The sequence below is a fragment of the Jaculus jaculus genome, chromosome 1, assembly GCF_020740685.1.
Source record: "Jaculus jaculus isolate mJacJac1 chromosome 1, mJacJac1.mat.Y.cur, whole genome shotgun sequence".
In the NCBI taxonomy this organism is placed as follows: domain Eukaryota; kingdom Metazoa; phylum Chordata; class Mammalia; order Rodentia; family Dipodidae; genus Jaculus; species Jaculus jaculus.
In genome coordinates this window covers 320,289,151-320,307,149 of record NC_059102.1, presented here as the reverse complement: position 1 = coordinate 320,307,149, position 17,999 = coordinate 320,289,151, and the positions used below count along the sequence as shown (strand labels likewise).

Here is a 17,999-nt window from a genome sequence, read left to right as displayed (position 1 = left end):
TGCAGGGAAGACTTGCGGGGAAAGACTTGGAAATGACCTAGGTAGCTTGGCTACTTCCCCAGAGGAATCTTCCTGAAGGAGCAGGTGAAGAAAGGGGTAGGGCTGGAAGCTTTACCAATGTTTGTTACTTTATGCCACGTGCTGTTTATAAATGAGCACATTCAGTCTCGAGGATATTCTGCGAGCTAAGCTTTTGGTTTTCTTTCTTCATAATGTAGGAAAGGAGAGTGAGGCACCAAGATCTAATGACTTGCCTGAGTGATCCCACATGGACCAAGGTGCCACTGTGCTGCCAGAGCCCCTCTTCTCATGGTGCGAGGCTAGCCCTGCTTCCCGGATGTTAACATGCTACCCGAGGGCAGAACATCCCCAGGCTTGGTGCGAGGCTAGCCCTGCTTCCCGGATGTTAACACGCTACCCGAGTGCAGAGCATCCCCAGGCTTGGTGCGAGGCTAGCCCTGCTTCCCGGATGTTGACATGCTACCCGAGTGCAGAGCATCCCCAGGCTTGGTGCGAGGCTAGCCCTGCTTCCCGGATGTTAACACGCTACCCGAGTGCAGAGCATCCCCAGGCTTGGTGCGAGGCTAGCCCTGCTTCCCGGATGTTGACATGCTACCCGAGTGCAGAGCATCCCCAGGCTTGGTGCGAGGCTAGCCCTGCTTCCCGGATGTTAACATGCTACCCGAGTGCAGAGCATCCCCAGGCTTGGTGCAAGGCTAGCCCTGCTTCCCGGATGTTAACACGCTACCCGAGTGCAGAGCATCCCCAGGCTTGGTGCGAGGCTAGCCCTGCTTCCCGGATGTTGACATGCTACCCGAGTGCAGAGCATCCCCAGGCTTGGTGCGAGGCTAGCCCTGCTTCCCGGATGTTAACACGCTACCCGAGTGCAGAGCATCCCCAGGCTTGGTGCGAGGCTAGCCCTGCTTCCCGGATGTTGACATGCTACCCGAGTGCAGAGCATCCCCAGGCTTGGTGCGAGGCTAGCCCTGCTTCCCGGATGTTAACATGCTACCCGAGTGCAGAGCATCCCCAGGCTTGGTGCGAGGCTAGCCCTGCTTCCCGGATGTTAACCTGCTACCCGAGTGCAGAGCATCCCCAGGCTTGGTGCGAGGCTAGCCCTGCTTCCCGGATGTTAACCTGCTACCCGAGTGCAGAGCATCCCCAGGCTTGGTGCGAGGCTAGCCCTGCTTCCCGGATGTTAACATGCTACCCGAGTGCAGAGCATCTCCAGGCTTGGTGCGAGGCTAGCCCTGCTTCCCGGATGTTAACCTGCTACCCGAGTGCAGAGCATCTCCAGGCTTGGTGCGAGGCTAGCCCTGCTTCCCGGATGTTAACCTGCTACCCGAGTGCAGAGCATCCCCAGGCTTGGTGCGAGGCTAGCCCTGCTTCCCGGATGTTGACACGCTACCCGAGTGCAGAGCATCCCCAGGCTTGGTGCGAGGCTAGCCCTGCTTCCCGGATGTTGACATGCTACCCGAGGGCAGAGCATCCCCAGGCTTGGTGCGAGGCTAGCCCTGCTTCCCGGATGTTAACCTGCTACCCGAGTGCAGAGCATCCCCAGGCTTGGTGCGAGGCTAGCCCTGCTTCCCGGATGTTAACATGCTACCCGAGTGCAGAGCATCTCCAGGCTTGGTGTGAGGCTAGCCCTGCTTCCCGGATGTTAACATGCTACCCGAGTGCAGAGCATCTCCAGGCTTGGTGCGAGGCTAGCCCTGCTTCCCGGATGTTGACATGCTACCCGAGTGCAGAGCATCCCCAGGCTTGGTGCGAGGCTAGCCCTGCTTCCCGGATGTTAACCTGCTACCCGAGTGCAGAGCATCCCCAGGCTTTTATGTCACTCATTTTGTTGTCCGTATTAAAAAGGAATCATTTTGGGGCTGGAGAGATGGCTTAGTGGCTAAGATGTTTGCCTGCAAAGCCAAAGGACCTCGGTTCAATTCCCCAGTACTCATGTAAGCCAGATGCACAAGGTGACACATGCATCTGGAGTTCATTTACAGTGGCTGAAAGCCCTGGAGTGCCCATTCTCTCTGCATCTCTCTCTCACTTTCTCTCTCTCTCTCTGCCTCTTTCCCTCTCTCAAATAAATAAGTAATAATAATAAAAAGGAACCATTTTGAAAACAAAGATCAAATCAAAGATTTTCTTTTTTTTTTACATATATATATATTTATTTATTGGTTTTCTATTCAGCAAATACAGGCAGTTTGGTACCATTATTAGGCTCATCTGTGACCTACCCCCTCCCCACTGGCCCTTCCTTGTTGAGGTATATGGGTCATGCATTGTGGAGTTAGCCCACAGTTATGGGTAGGATAAAAGTCTCTGCATATCCTGACCCAACATGTGGCTTTGACATTCTTTCCGCCCCCTCTTCTGCAAAATTTCCCTGAGCCATGTTGGGTTAAAGATTTTTCTTAACAGTATTCTGTTGTTAGGGGTATTGTCTTTTCTCTCTCTCTTTTTGACTAAATAGGAAAAGAGTTGGAGAATGGTTATTTTTATAAATTGATTCTGAAATTTTTCTTTCTGAGAAGATATTTATATGTAGAAAATAAATCTTTTCTGTTTATATTTTTATTGTTTCAGATTTCTCTAAAAAGTTTCTTAAAATAATACAAGAAAGCAGAGGTGAAATAATGAATACTGATGTAGTCATAAATTCTCCACTCTACATAAAAACAAGTTATCCCTAAAAGATTCTTCTCCTCTTCCTTTCCTACCTGTCCCCCAGAAGAGAGAAGTCATTTCCTGTCTATGTCTTTGAATTGAGATCTGATTTTAGCTCCTACACAGGCAGACACGGTTTCTAATGAGAAGCTCTTCCTGGTAATTCCATTTCTTTTCTTTCCATCCACTTACTTCCCCTTCATTCTGAAACAGAAGGAGCTCTGTGGAAGTCATCTTCACAGGATGTTTCAGGAGCTAATGAGCAGAGAGTTTCCATTTTTGAGTTTCTTCAGGAAATAAAAAAAAATGAATGTACAGCCTACTGCTCCGGCTTCAAGTTTTAGAATCAGAGACTTTCTTATCATTCTTTTACACATACACATCCTCAACAGACTCTGCTCCAGGATTTATTGAAGGATAAAAACTGGGGTAGAGTTTCTAATTGAATAATGGTAATAGGGAAAGATTCAAGGCCATTCTTACACAGTGGCAAGTCTGAGAACAATTAACTGATAGTGGAAATAATAAAGTGGGATGAATTCTTTCTCTTATCAATCAACAGGCACACACAAAGCCATATAAAGTTATTTCACAACTCCGACCCCCCACCTTTTTGTGAGGCTTCACAACAGAACTTAACATCTTACATGATGCCATATCATAAGAAGAAAGATGTTGCAGCTCTGCCGTTATTAACTGCGTGACCTTGGGCAAATTATTTGTCCTCTGTAAGCCTGGCTTTCCTGTTTGTAGATGTGAGATAGTGTCCTTGTGAGGACCAAATGAAAGAACAAGGGCACAGTGCCGAAAAAGGACCCGGGGACTGGGAGTGTAGTTCAGTGGTAGAGCGCTTGCCGAGCATGTGTGAGGCCCTGGGACTGATGATGAGCAGCGACATTCACAAGGACACTGTACTGCGTCTGGCTGGTCGCCCATGAGCAGGGCCCACTGAGTGGCTGCTCCTCTTCCCTGCCGTTAGCTTTAGCTGTAGAAGGGTCAGGAACAGGGTCTGCAAGGAGCTCTTTCCTCCTGCTGCCCTGGAGTTCATGAAGTGGTGCTGGGATTCCGGAGAAGCACGGCCAGTAGCAAATGATGCAGAACAAACGCAATAGAAGAGAATGATTTTGCCCAGTGTCCCTTTCCAATAGGGCTTGTTGCCCCTGCTGTGGGGTGGCTAGTAATCAGCTTCCAGCTGTCAGCTCCTTCCACCTCTGTTCAGCAGCAGAGACCTCCCTGCCTGAGGTTTCCCTTCCTCAGGGCAGTCTGCCCCTGAGGACTAAAAGATAGCAGGAGAACAACGGTCTGTCACCTCTGCCCACCAGGGGACTATTCCAATGGGTGCTGCTGGTTCCTGAGCTCCCCCAGGTCAGTTGAAGCCTTATTAGATCTGCTTTGAGTGCTTTCCTGGTAGAAAAAGCCAAGAGGGGGCTTTTGAAGCACTGCACCAGGCTAAGAAAGTAAACAAAGCCATCTTGACTCCTGGAGGGCCTGGAGAGATTACTACCAACTAATAAGAAGTGGGAAAAGGAAGCAGGGATGGTGGTCCCCATCATATTTCTGGGGCTGCCATCCTTGGACATTCCACCTCAGGGCTTCAGTTTCAATGAAGGTTTCCCCAGGGGTTCTCGTGTGCTTTTCAGGATTTTGGCCATGGACTCAGAAGACAGAATGGTCTCTGTCATTGTGAAGTTTCCGGCTTGTGGTACTGAGCAGCTGAGGTCTACCCGGGCCCCAGATGGCCATTCTGGAACTTTGTACCATGTGCAATCAGGTCGAGCCAATCTAATAAATCTCCTTTTACAGTGATGTGGAACAGAATCGATTATTTCTCTGGAGATCTCTGAGAGCTAAAAGATAAGTAGTTGCATTTGTACCTCTCATCTAGAAATGAACACGGTGTCTGGTAGACTCTGCATTCTAAGCACAATATGTCTCACTCTGGGTGATGCCCAGGTGAGGAAGGAGGTCTGCAGCAGGTCTAGGCTGTGATCTGGCAGCTCTGAGGAAGACCATGGTTCTATCAGAGCTCAGCAGCATGCCAGGACTTGTTTCATTTGAAAAAACATCGTGCGGATCCCATGGTACAGATAATTCCTGTACCCTGCATGGCGACTTTGCTTTGGAGGCTGTGGTGGGTTGAATGTACAATGACACCGTGATCTTGTGTATTTGTGATTAAGCCTTGTGGTAGTTTGAATGCAAGTGTATGTACCCCATAGCCTTAGGTATTTTGATTAAAATTAAGCTTCCCACAGGCAGAAAGCTCACAGCCACCATAGAGAAGCCCCCATTGTTCTCTGTACAAGTTAGGTGGGTATCCTCATCAAAATGTCTCTCAAAATTAGACAGGTGTGGTGGCACATACCTTTAATCCCAGCACCTGGGAGGTAGAGGTAGGAGGATCACCATGAGTTTGAGGCCACCCTGAGATTACATAGTGAATTCCAGGTCACCCTTGGCTAGAGTGAGACCCTACCTTGAAAAACAAAACAAAAAATTATATGCGTATCCCCTTTAATTAAAGTGGAATCAGTTTTATTTTATAGACGGCAGAAAATACTGTGGGGCTCCAAGGTCCATCAATTTGACAAGAAAAAGACAGCCAATTGCCCACCATAAGATGTGCATTCTCTCCCACATTCACCACTGTATACAAGAATCTGCAGGGGAAGTAGTCACAACTCATGCTTCTAATACTAGCCTGACCATAGCCTCCAGGGAAGTAGCAACAAATATAGTGGAGAACTGAAATACATCATAACAGTAATATAGAGTCTTCAGAGAATTCAACACTAAAAGCAAATTTCTGTCACTCCCACAAAGACTCAGGGACTGTTGTCAAAGAGGGTGCAGAAAGATTATGAGAACCACAGAGTGGATAGAAAAATCCTGAGGCATACCCTCCCTCCCCCAGAGACTGATGATGGCCCAAATTACCCCACAGTGAATACCAAGGACCCTACTGAGGAGGGCCATCCCCTGATGGGGGTGAAAGGGCACAAGATTATAGTGGACATAAAATATATACACTTACATAAATTGAGAAAAAGCATGATAAATAATAATAAAAACAAGATTAAGCTTCCTTCTTAAGTCTCCAGCAGGCAGAGCCTTGCTGGAAGAGGTGTATCACCCGGGATGGATCTTGAATTCAGCACTACTAGGTATGGCAAGAGCCAGCTTGAGCTTTGGCTGTTGGCTTTTGTCTCTCTGCTATGGATGTATGAGGAAGTCAGTCAGCCTGTTCCACTATGATGAATGAAGCATATCTGGAACCTGTAAACCTGAAATAAACCCTTTCCTCACATAAACTGCTCCTTGTCAGATGTTTGTCCCAGCAACACAATGCGAACCTCAACAAGGCTCACACTTAACCCTAGCTGGTACAGCTTTGAGAGGCAGAGCCTTGCTATAGGAGATGTGTCACTGATGGCGGGCCTTGGGATTTCATGATCCAGCTCCCAGTTCAGAGCTATCCAGTTCCCTGCTGCTTCCTTCGGGCTGATGTGATGCCCTGCAGTCTGTTATTGCGATGCTTTCCCAGCCACAGTGAAACTTCCCCTTGATAAGGTAAACTGAAAAATAAAAACCCTTCCTTTTGGTAGCTGCTCTGGGTTGGGTGTTGTGTCCTAGCAATGAGATGGCAGCTACTACAGAGGCTGTCCACTAATTCCACACAGCATCTACATTAACTCCTGACACAGACAGGCAGATATGTGACAATGGACCAATGATTACATGGCTATAATTATGAGCAATAGGCTTAGAAAAATATTATATATAGAGCTATCTATGTGTACACACACACACACACACACACACACACACACACACACACACACACACACATCAGGATCACCAAGTGGGGAAGACAGCTTCAAATTGCTGGGATGAACTTCCAAACCCAGGCTCAGTTATGGAGGAAGGGGATTTATTTGAAGCTTACAGAACCAGGGGAAGTTCCATAATGACAGAAGAAGTTGGCCACCTTTCACACATTCAAAAGGAAAGAAAAGCTACTACTGACACCCAAGCAAGCACACTTCAGGAACTCCAGGCAAAGCTCAAGCACTTTTGCTTATCTTTTTAGCTGGAATTCAAATCTGGCCCCAGCAACACCTCCTCCAGTCAGGTAGCTGGAAATCTAAGAAACTTTAATAAAACTCCTGAATATATTGGGGAACATCTATTCGAGCTGCCATGTAGGGCGTAAGCAACCTGCATGAGCATGCACAGAACCCCCCCATGATACCACCATGCAACCTCCACTTTTGCTTTAAGTTTATTGTTCTTAAGTAGGTTATTGTCTTATATCCCCTGGTCCCCATTGACCTAACACATTCCTCATTATGGTTATTGGTGTTCACTGTGGGGTAACTAGGGCCTCTGTTAGTCTTGGTGGGGGGAGTGGCTGTTCCTTGGGATATTTTTACCTACCCTGTGGCTCTTATAATCTTCCTGCTCCCTCTTCACAACAATCCTTGAACCTTGGCAGGTGTGTTAGCTGTTAGCATTGAGTTCTCTCTAGCCTAAGTATTTCTGTTATGATGTAGTTTGGTTTGCTATAGTGTTTGTTACTATTTCACTGGAGGTAGTTGTCAGGCTAGCATCGGGAACAATACTGCTGTTACTATTTCTTCTGAAGTTTTCTCTGGACCCCTGTAAATGGGGTAGGGATGGTACATCTTGTACAGGGCAGCTGGCTGTCTTTTCTTGTTGAATTGAAGGATCTTGGACCTCCCTAGTATTCTCTGCCATTTGGAAAGTAAATGGATTTTTCAACCCAGGTTGAAAGCAGTTTTGATTAAGAGATATATGCATACAATTTTGAGAGACATGTTCAAAAGGATACCCTTTCAACTTGTCCAGAGAACACTGGGGTCTTTTCTCTGAGGGTTGTGAGTTTCCTGACCATGGGATTCTGACTTGGTTCCCAATACCAGTTATGAATTTTATCCCACTGAGCAAGACACATGTCCAGTTAGAGGGCAATTGGTTATCCACAAAGGCTGTGTGCCACTATTGCACAAGTGTGCACTTCTTGTCTGGCTGGTCGATTGTGTAGTTTGCAAGGTCTCCTGCTTATCCATGTTGTTGGTGACTATTGTCACTCAGTAGCTCACATAGCACTTCCCATAAGGGTTTGCTAGGAGAGGACTGGCATTCCTCTCAGTTCTCCCATGGTCCCTTGGTGTCCTGAGATGGCATCCTGTGGTGTCTTTAGCAATAGGGTCTTTCCTTTTAGCTCTGTCAGGTAACCAAGTTCTTGGCAAAAGCCTGCATTGATCTGGGGACCTCATGGATCTTCCTGGACAACTGGTCCCTATGGGGAGGTAATGCAGATCTGGTCCTGGGATTTACAAGCCAGAACTGATGGTTTTAGGGTTAAACTTTTTCCAAGTTCTACTGGGCATTTTGGTCTGGTCTGGGGGTTCTGTCTTGTATACTGGTATCCAGGAGGGAAGTTCCGATCATGCTGACAATTTTTTACTTTAGTTTTGTGTAGTTCCCCTCTCCATCCCTCTTTCCCCAACTCCTGCTCTCCTAGCCCCAATATTCTTTTCCTCTACTAGTTTGTCTGATATCTCTTCCTTTCCTCCCTCTCCATTCCCACTTTTTCCTGGTCTCATTCTAGTTACATGTTCATAGTCCTAATATTTACTCTCTTTTACGCTCCTCTTCAGCTGGTCCAGGTTAGGAGCCACCTACAAGAGAAAACATGCAATGTTTGTCTTTCTTAGCATGACCTTGCTTAGGATGATACTTTCCAAGTCCATCATTTTCCTTGATAATTTCATTATTTAAGCTTTCATTACTGATGAGTAGTATTCCAGTGTGTAAATAAATATAAAACATCTTCATTATCCATTCATGAGATGATGGGCACCTGGGTTGATTCCCATTCCTACCTATGGTGAATAGAGTGACCATTAGCGTGGTTGAACAAGTATCTCTGAAGTTAGAGTGGAGTCTTTTGGGTAGATAGGAGTGGACTAGCTGGGTCAGATGGTAAATCAATTTTTTATCATTTTCAGGAGTCTTCATACTGATCTTCATAGTGGTATAGCCTCCAACTTCTTCATAATTAGTTCATGCCTATGTCTCCTTGGTAAATTGTAAATAATCATGACTTCAAAGAAAAAAGTTTCAATTGTGACTTCTTAAAGGGTAGGCTCAGTCTGTGGGTACAAATCACATGTAGCACTGGGATTACAGTACCACTTAAAGGTGCTTGAGAAACTGAGGTAGGGAAAGTTTTCCCATGGGCAGTTTCAGACTGTGCACTTTGATATCCTTTTTCTATGAAAGAGAGGTCAGGTCAGGATATCTGTATCCCCAGGAGCAGTGAAGAGCTCACATGGAAGAAATCATGACTGAGCTAGCTGTGAGTACTTCTGGTTAGCGGCACAGATGAAACGTGTTGTCACATCAAGGGCATCGTGGCTAGAAAGGGATTACCATCCTATAGGTGAAAATTACTATGGGATAGGTAATCATTCTAAGTGGAATTTATTACCTTGGGCTTGAAGTCGATGAATGGGCATGTGAGGTTCAATGACATACTTAGCTTTTAGAAACTTTGCAGTAGAATTGGAAAACTATAGTAAGTCTAAATGTACGTTTTACAATTTCTTACCTAATTCTATGAGTCTCTCTTTTCCTTACTTGATTTTAGTGAGGGAGCCAATGTTCCTCTGGTTCTCTTGATGCCCTGGTATTGTTTCTTCCACAATAACCTGGTTGACATGTACTATAGGATTTGTTTCTCCTCCCATGTCACTGAGTGACCAGGCTGTCCCAGGTCAGTCATGGGAGGGTAGCTAGAGCCACTATCATCCTCTTCAGCACCCTGTACTGATGCGAATCCTAAGAACATGGCCTTGTCCCACTCCAGCTATGAGGCAGAAAACACTGCTTCAAAAAGATCTTTGTTGTTTGAGGGACTAATTACCCTTATGATGAGAAATTTAGGAGCTCTATGATGTTATGAATCTGAATTAAGGCAGCCATGATGTAGCTCCCTTCTTGCCTTTAATAGCTAGAAAAATTAGAGCCATAATCATTGCCTAATCACAGGAGCTTATTCAATACCATTACACACACCAGCACCAACACTACCCTGTCCATCCTGTGGTCTCCTTTTGTTCTGTGATTAAATGTCCTGTTCATTTTTTTTTTTTTTGTGATGTGCATTAGAACTGTGAGCTGGTTTTAGGGTTTCTGCAAACCCACAGTATATAAATCTTAAATACATAAAGATAAGCCACCTTCCCTCTTCCTACTTCCAAAATAGAAAATAACTAGAATGGTTTATTTAAGAGATAAGGAAATTGAGAGATTGTGAGGAGAGAGAAGTGACCAAATTGAAGATAAATGTTAGGCCTACTGCAGTCCCAGATTAACAGGCTCTGGGTCCCCAAAAGGAGGGATTTAAAGTGAAATAGCCTTTTTCAGGTTGCTTCTGGGACAAGGGGGCTTTCATTCCAATCTGACATTAAAAGGCCCCCATGTCTGCCTTTCTAGCTTCTCAGATCTGCTGACCACCAGACCTGCAGGTTTAAATGCAACACTCACCTCACTGTTTAACAGCTGCATTTCTGAAGGGAAGCATTTTTGACAAGTTGTCCTCCTTGGCAATAATCAAACTATGTTGATACATCAATGTCCTCTGGTGAAGAGAGTTTTAGGAACCTCATTTTCAAAGGGAATGCTAACTACGTTTCCTTTCCTTGGACTGTTAATCTACTTTGATAATCAGTGTTGGGGGGTGGGCATCATCAGTTCCGGTTGTGTTCATGTTGGGGCCAGGAACTTCTGCCCGAGTCTCTCTGTACACATCTTCTATGTGACAAGGTCTGAGACCAGTGGAGGAACAGTCCCAGCTCTATGTGTTTGTATGCATGGAAAGACATTGGATGTGTGTGCTGTCAGAAGCAAAGCACATTGAAGCAGGAGGCATGAGGGCTGCACACATTGCAGAGGCATCAAAAGATGGGTAGAGTGAGGGCATGGTAGCAATATCCCCACAGCCCATTTCTTTTGTGGTCAGATCTATCACTCACATGCCAACAGTGGGTTCTGCCGTCCTGACACATTCTCTAAGCTTTTGGACACAATTTCCGTGACAAATCTTAGAAGTAAATGGTCAGTAGGCAGTACTAGTTTGCCAGGGATTCCTTGAAAAAAAAAATGCTTCAAGTAGGGTGTTCTAATAACAAATTTATTTTCAAACAGTTCTGGAGGTGGGAAGTCAGAGGTGTTGGCCAGTGTGGTTCTTCATAGAACACTGTTGCAGTCAGGTTCACATTGCTGGCAGAAACCACCCAACCAAGAGCAGCTTCTGGGAAAAAAAGGTTTATTTTGGTTTACAGGCTTGAGGGGAAGCTTCATGATGGCAGGGGAAAACGATGGCATGAGAAGAGGGTGGACATCACTTCCTGGCCAACATCAGATGGACAATAACAACAGGAGACTGTGCCAAACACTGGCATGGGGAAACTGGCTATAATATCCATAAACCCGCCCCCAAAATTACACTGCCTCCAGGAGGTGTTAATTCCCAAATCTCCATCAGTTGGGAATCTAGCATTCAGAACACCTAGGTTTATGGGGGACACCTGAAACATACCACCTCATTCCACCCCTGGCTCCTATAAATTGACAACCACCCATGATGTAAAATGCAATGCATTCAGTCCAACTTTAAAAGTCCCCATAGTTTTAATCAACCCCAATGGTGTTCAAACTGAGTCATAATACCAAAAAAAAAAAAAAAACCAAAAAAACACCCAAAACCCATAATGGCACAGAGTAAATATTCACACTGCAAAATATGGCATGGAGCAGAGCAAAGTAATATTCAACCAATACAAGATTTAAACAGGGCAAACATCAAACTGTAGTTCCAAGTCCACCAACAATAGTCAGTGACAAGTCTCCAAGTGTGATATTTCTAACCAGCAACAAGTCTCTGGAGGTCAGATTCTGCCCCTTCAGCTAGCCTACTCACAGTCCTAGAAAACTTCATGTGGGCAGGGCAGCTCTCCTCAGCAGCCACCTCGTGGTCCCAGGTCTCCACTGTAACCCACTGTCCATCCTCACAGCTCCATCAGGTCTCCATGCAGGCATCCAGCAAACCTGCTTCACGCTGCCCATGGCGGTTTTCAAAACACAAGACCATGTTGCAAGTTTAATGACCTTCTCTTTCCTGCATTTCTTATACTCTGTAATAACAGGTGGAGTGCCAATTTGTTAATGCAGGGGGGAATATAGCATGTCCTGGCCAACATCAGGTGGACAACAGGAACGGGAGAGCGTGCCAAACACTAGCAAGGGGAAACTGGCTATAATACCCATAAGCCCACCCCCAAGAATACACTGCTTCTTGGAGGCATTAATTACCAAATCTCCATCAGCTGGGAACCTAGCATTCAGAACACCTAAGTTTATGGGGGACACGTGAATGAAACCACCACAAACACCCTTGCTGGCTTGTTTTCTTGTTGTGTCTTAACACGATCTTCCTCTGTACATGAGCACCCTGAGTATTTCTTCATGTGCCCTAAGGAGATTCATGTGATCTCCTCTTGTAAGAGGCCTACCATAAGAGCTTCACTTTTAACTTATGTATTTACTATAGTTTGTAATATCCCCCTAAGATCCATGAGTTCAAATCTTGGTCCCTAGGATGGTGACATGCGAGGTGTAAGAATGTAAGAAAGTAGGGCCCTGTGGAAGGTCCTTAGATCATTAGGGCCATGCCCTTGGAGGAGATTGTGACCCTTGTCCCAATCTTCCTTGTTGCTCTGACTTGTGACATGAGCAGATTTTTGCTTCTATATGCTGCTGCCATGATGTGCTGCCTCATGGAAGCCCAAGTGTGGCCCTCCTGCATCCAACCTTGGACTAGAACTCAAGAACTTTGAGTTAAAATAAAACTTCTCTTTTAATAAGCTTAATAGCCCAAGTATTTGATAAGCATTAGAAAGATGACTAATGCGTTATGTACATATAGTTGATATAGTTGTATTCTGAGGTACTAGGGTCTAGGGCTTTGAACATATGTGTTTGGAGGGAATGTACTTTAGTGGGACAAGCTACTGTCATGAATTTAAGTTGTGTTCACAGGGGAGGCCATAAGTGTCTGTCAGTGTCTCTCTGGTCTGCTTCACAGTCACATACCTTACTGGAGTCCTAAGTACCCCTCTTGTATGGGACAAAGTACAATTATTTAGAGTAGTATAATTTATATAAATAATTCCTTTTTTCCACTCATTCAAGATCCACATGTCCTACCCCCAGTAGCTAACATTTGCACTGGTAATGATTGCTGGCATGGTTAGATGAGCCCTGAGACTGTGGACCAATCACCAACCATTGTCTTGTTAGGCCATGAGGGGCTTAATTTTTACAGTCAACTTGACTGGATTTACAATCGCCTGTGAAGCATGCCTCTGTGCATGTCTGAGAAGGCATTTCCTGATAGGTTTAAATGACAATGGAGGACCCTACCTGAATGTAGGTGGCGCCATTCCATGGGCTGGGGTCATGGGCTAGATAAACAGGAGGAAGTAAACTGGTCTTGCTCCTACCACTATGTCTTTCTTGCCTTGATAGACTGTATGCCCTCTTAAGCCATGAACCACATTAAGCCCTGTCTCCTTAAATTGCTTTTGTCATGCAATGAAAATAATAACTAATTCAGGCCATCTTTGCTTTTATTGCTTATCTACAGTCAAAACTGTGTGTGGGAATATCACGTTGTGTTGTAATGAGTGCCTGAGTTGCAAATGCCTTCCTCTCTGTCTCTGTTTGTGGCAGTAACTTAGTCTCCATTCACCCTGGCTGATGTCTTAACTTCTTTGCCTGGTGGTATACCAAAATAACAATACCAAAATGACCAGAGAGCAACCACTATTGTCTAGAGAGGTTTATACCATGTCCCTCAGTGCTTGGCCATGGATATCTAGACCTTCAGAACCTAAGTTTGTGGGGACAGGAGCTGGTGACGAAGCACTCACTGCTAGTGGTAGCAGGTGGGGGCCACGTCTACATCTACCTCTTGACTAGCAGTTCATTGAGTTCTACATGTCAGGGACACAGAACCATTGAGGATTTAAGATTATATACTATACCCTGAAGGATAGTGTGTCGGCCCTGCAGGACATGATATCTGGGTTAGTGTCTCAGCCACACCTTAGTGACTGTTCCATCTCCTTGTCATGCCTGTAGCTTATGTGTGGTGTAGTGGTGATGTTGGAGGGCCATTGACCCTAGTCAGTGACCACTGTGGCATGTGGCAATACAAAGTGGATTCCTTAGTCCATGCTGTGGTTCTACCAGATCCCAGTCTGGTAGTCAGGCGTGATTGTGCCATCTTGATCTTGACTTGTACTACTAAAAGTTGGTTATGCAGCGGTGGCAGTGGCCATATTGGTTTTGATGATGGGGAGGTTGTTTTAGTTATCTTCATATTGCTGGGACAAAACACCTGTCCAAAAGCAGCTGATGAGAGGAAAGTTTTTATTTTGGCTTATAATCTCCAGGGGGAAGCTTTATGATGGCAGAGAATAGATGGTATAGCAGAACCAGACATCACTTCTGCCACAGCAGGTGAAAAACAGCAGCAAGTGAACGCTGGTGAGGGGGCACCAGCTATAACACGTCCAAGTCTTTCCCCAATAACACAGTTCCTTCAGCAAGGTTCCACCTTCCAAATTGCCACTAGCTGAGGTCCAGGCATTCAGAACACACAAGTTTATGAAGGACATCTGATTCAAACCACCACAGAAGTCTTGGTCACACTCTGCATAGGCCCATTTTGAAAGGACTGAAGTATTTAAAGACTGAATCCCTCATTTACTGGATGAGTTATTCTTCCCACTTGGTTTTGTGCCCTGCCCTGTAATTGGACATCAGTGTGTAGCACATAGAATCTCACACTTGGTGCCCACATAATTCTACCCACATATCCTTTATCCAGACTCCAACTGATTCTGACCTTGCAACTTTGCTCATTACAGATAACAAACTGGCCAGGTATGTGTTCTATCGGTAGGCAGTAATCAGTGTGTATTCATTCATTCTCTCAGTAGAACAGATGAACAGAGGTATCCTCTGCAGCTCTCCCAGATGGAAGGGTTTTTTCTTCTTACTGTTGGTTGTTAAGAGTCACACCTGAATGAATCCATCATGGAGTAGTTTGAATAGGTGTCCCCTAATAGATGATGGAGTTTTAGTCATGCTTGTAACTTGGTTTCACTGTGGGTGAATCCTAGGTCTAACCCTAAGATGTTTGGGGGTAGGTCTGAAAATTCCAGTCTAAGATATACAAAATGCAGGATCTTTGCCTGGGGTGGCTGAAGTATGCTTGCTTGTGCTGATGGTAATTGTTTTTGTCTCTTTGTGTTTGGATCTGTGAAAGGGGACCAAATTCTTCTGCCATTATGGAACTTCCCCTCTATCTGTAAGCTTTAATAAATTCCTTCCTCCCATAAACTGTGTCTGCTCTTGAGGTTCATCCCAGTGACATTGAAGTTGACTAGTACAGAATTGGTATCACAGTGTGGGGTGTGTTTCATGATAAATCTGACCATGTGGATTTTGGTCTTGGTCTTTTGAAACTTTTACTTTGGATGAATGGACATGGACTTGGTATTTACAACTGAAGATGCCTTCCATAGAGGTAAGCCAAATATTTTGGGCTATTCTGGTGAAAGTTTGCAAATGCTAAGTGCAGAGAGAATTATATTAGGAGGCTTTGCTTATGAACTTTATAAGGGGAAGGGAAAGCTGCAACTCTTGAAAATGGGCTGCTGGCATAAGGGTTGGTTGTATTCTGCTACCCATGCACAGAGATTTTGATTGAGGTTAAATTTGTAATGGACTGATGTGCTCAGCTAAAGATATGGGATTGAGATCGAAGACTTATAATTGGACAAACTCAAACAAGTTTAAACTTTACTGGTACAGAGACTGGTTTTAGGTTACTGAAGCTGCTTTTGTCAAATACATTAGAATCTAGAAGGAGATGGCCCAAGTACTTTACATTGAAACAAAAGAAAGGATGTCTAAGAGAAGACTGGATAGTAGGAATGCACTCTTGAAAGGAGATCTGAAAAAAAGTAATCTTCTCTTCAGGGTCAGAATTTATTTTATCCCTTAATTGCTGCGTCTTGCACACTGGTATTGATTTTGGAAGTTTGAAAAATACGTTGAGTGAGTCATGAAGCGCACACAGTACCAGGAGCTGCTGCTGAGACATGACATATATCCAGGTTGTGATGACCCTGATGAAGAGGCTGGAAAGCCATGGGAAGATGGACAGTTGTTTGCATGTAGATCCAAAGCATTTTTATATACCAGGATTGTGCAAAGGCTACCCACAGAGCTCTGTTGGCCTGGGATGGAAGTTTTCCCTGGATTTTCAGCCCCAGATGGAGGGGAGGAGTTAGGAAATCCAAGGATTATCAGTCACTGGGCTTTATATCAGAATTGAACTGCAGATGTTTGCTTGATGGCTATCGAATTTGCATTGTCCTAGTCTCTCCTTGCCATGCCTTATAGCATTTGAAAATATTTACCCTGTGCCTTTATATGTTGAAAGTATATTACTTGTTTTGATTTTGCTGGATTTACAGTTAAGAGACAATCTTAACTCTCATATGAAACTTGGGACTTCAGAAACTAGTTTAAGTTAAAAGACTATGGGGACCTTTGAAGTCGTACTGAACACGATATACAATGTGAAGTGGTTATGAACTTATTGGCATCCAGGGGTGGAATGTGGTAGCTTGAATGAATGACCCCCCCCCACAATAGATGCTAGAATTTTCTTCAAGCTTGTAACTTGTTATCACTACGGGTAGACCCTAGGTCCAGCCCTGAAGTGTCTGAGGGCACAGCTGCAAATTCCAGCCTAAGATATGCAGAGTGCCCGAGCTTTGCCTGTGTTGACTGAAGTGAGCTTGCTTGTGCTGGCAATGTTTTTTTTTTTTTTTAATCTCTCTACTTGCATCTGTGAAAGGGAGCCAACTTCTTCTGCTGTTATGGAACTTCCCTTCTATCTGTAAGCTGTAATACATCCCTTCCTTCCATAAACTGTCTGGACTGGAGTTTCATTTCAGTGACCCGAAGCTGTTTAATACAGGTAGCAATTCTTTTTGGTTTTTCAAGGTAGGGTCTCACTTTAGCCCAGGCTAGCCTGGAATTCACTATGTAGTCTCAGGGTGGCCTCGAACTCATGGCAATCCTCCTACCTCTGCTTCTGGAGTGCTGGGATTAAAGGCATACACCACCATGCCCAGCATATAGCAATCCTTTTTTTGGCAGCTCACGTCAACGTATTGAGCTAACCTTTTGTAAAAGGTTAAAAACCTTTTGTAAAAGCCTCAGGACTTTTCTACTCATGAGCAGAAAATAGTACTATACGTATTCACATCTATTTCTATTATTATAGTGTTAGATATAGGTGTGACTACATGTAATATTACATTATTAGAGATAGGTGTGAATTGAGGTAAAGGCAATGCTCGAACCTGATAAAACTTATATGCTTCTGGTGGGGCTGATAATGCCTGGTATCAATACATCTTCTCTACTGTATAAACAAATTGCTGCTGGGCCTACATGGTTTCATGAATTGGTTGGTCTGTTAGTATTCAGCTCATGATATAAGAGTTTGGGTCCCATGATCACTTGATGGCCCAAAGTCACAGCTTAATCTCTGTGAGGACCCAGGAGCTGACCAGGAGACTATTCTCAAATAGTCTTGCTCTAAAATCCAGAATCTGGGTTGGAGAGATTGTCCAGCAGTTGAGAACACCTGCTTGCAAGGCCTGTAGCCTGGGTTTGATTTCCCACTACCCACATAAAACTAGATGTACATAATGGCACATGCATCTGGAGTTTGTCTCTAGTGGCAAGGAGCACAAATGTGCCCATTCTCTCTTTCACACACACTCACTCTCTACTTGCAAATAAATAAAAATATATTTGAAAAAAATCCTGTGTCTTTCTGGAAACTGTTGAGACCTTGCTGGACCACTGACATTGATAGCTAGAAATATATGATCTGCCAGCCCTACTACAGAGTTTTTTTTTCTTGCTGTGGACTCCTTTCACAGGTACCAGATTTCTGAGTCTATGAATCAAGATATTGATGGAGTATCTTCAATGTTGATACATGCTGCTTCAAAACTGAAGAGGTGTACCAAGAGCAATACTTTGTTCTAATAGGAGTTACAAGATGCCACACCTTTAAAAAAAGTCACATATTTTTATTTAGTTGCGACAGGTGTGATGGGGATGGGAGAAGAGAGAGTACGATT

General features: G+C 44.6%; 1 protein-coding gene across 1 annotated transcript in view; it reads left to right on the top strand.

Annotated features, from left to right (window-relative positions):
• The first annotated feature begins 268 nt into the window (after positions 1–268).
• The window catches only part of LOC123458766 (uncharacterized protein DKFZp434B061-like), a 43,660-nt gene continuing 25,929 nt past the window's right edge, over positions 269–17,999 (top strand). Inside the window, exon 1 of the mRNA XM_045144063.1 lies at positions 269–1,808. Coding sequence (XP_044999998.1) covers positions 269–1,808 — 1,540 coding nt within the window. The remainder of the gene's footprint in view (positions 1,809–17,999) is intronic.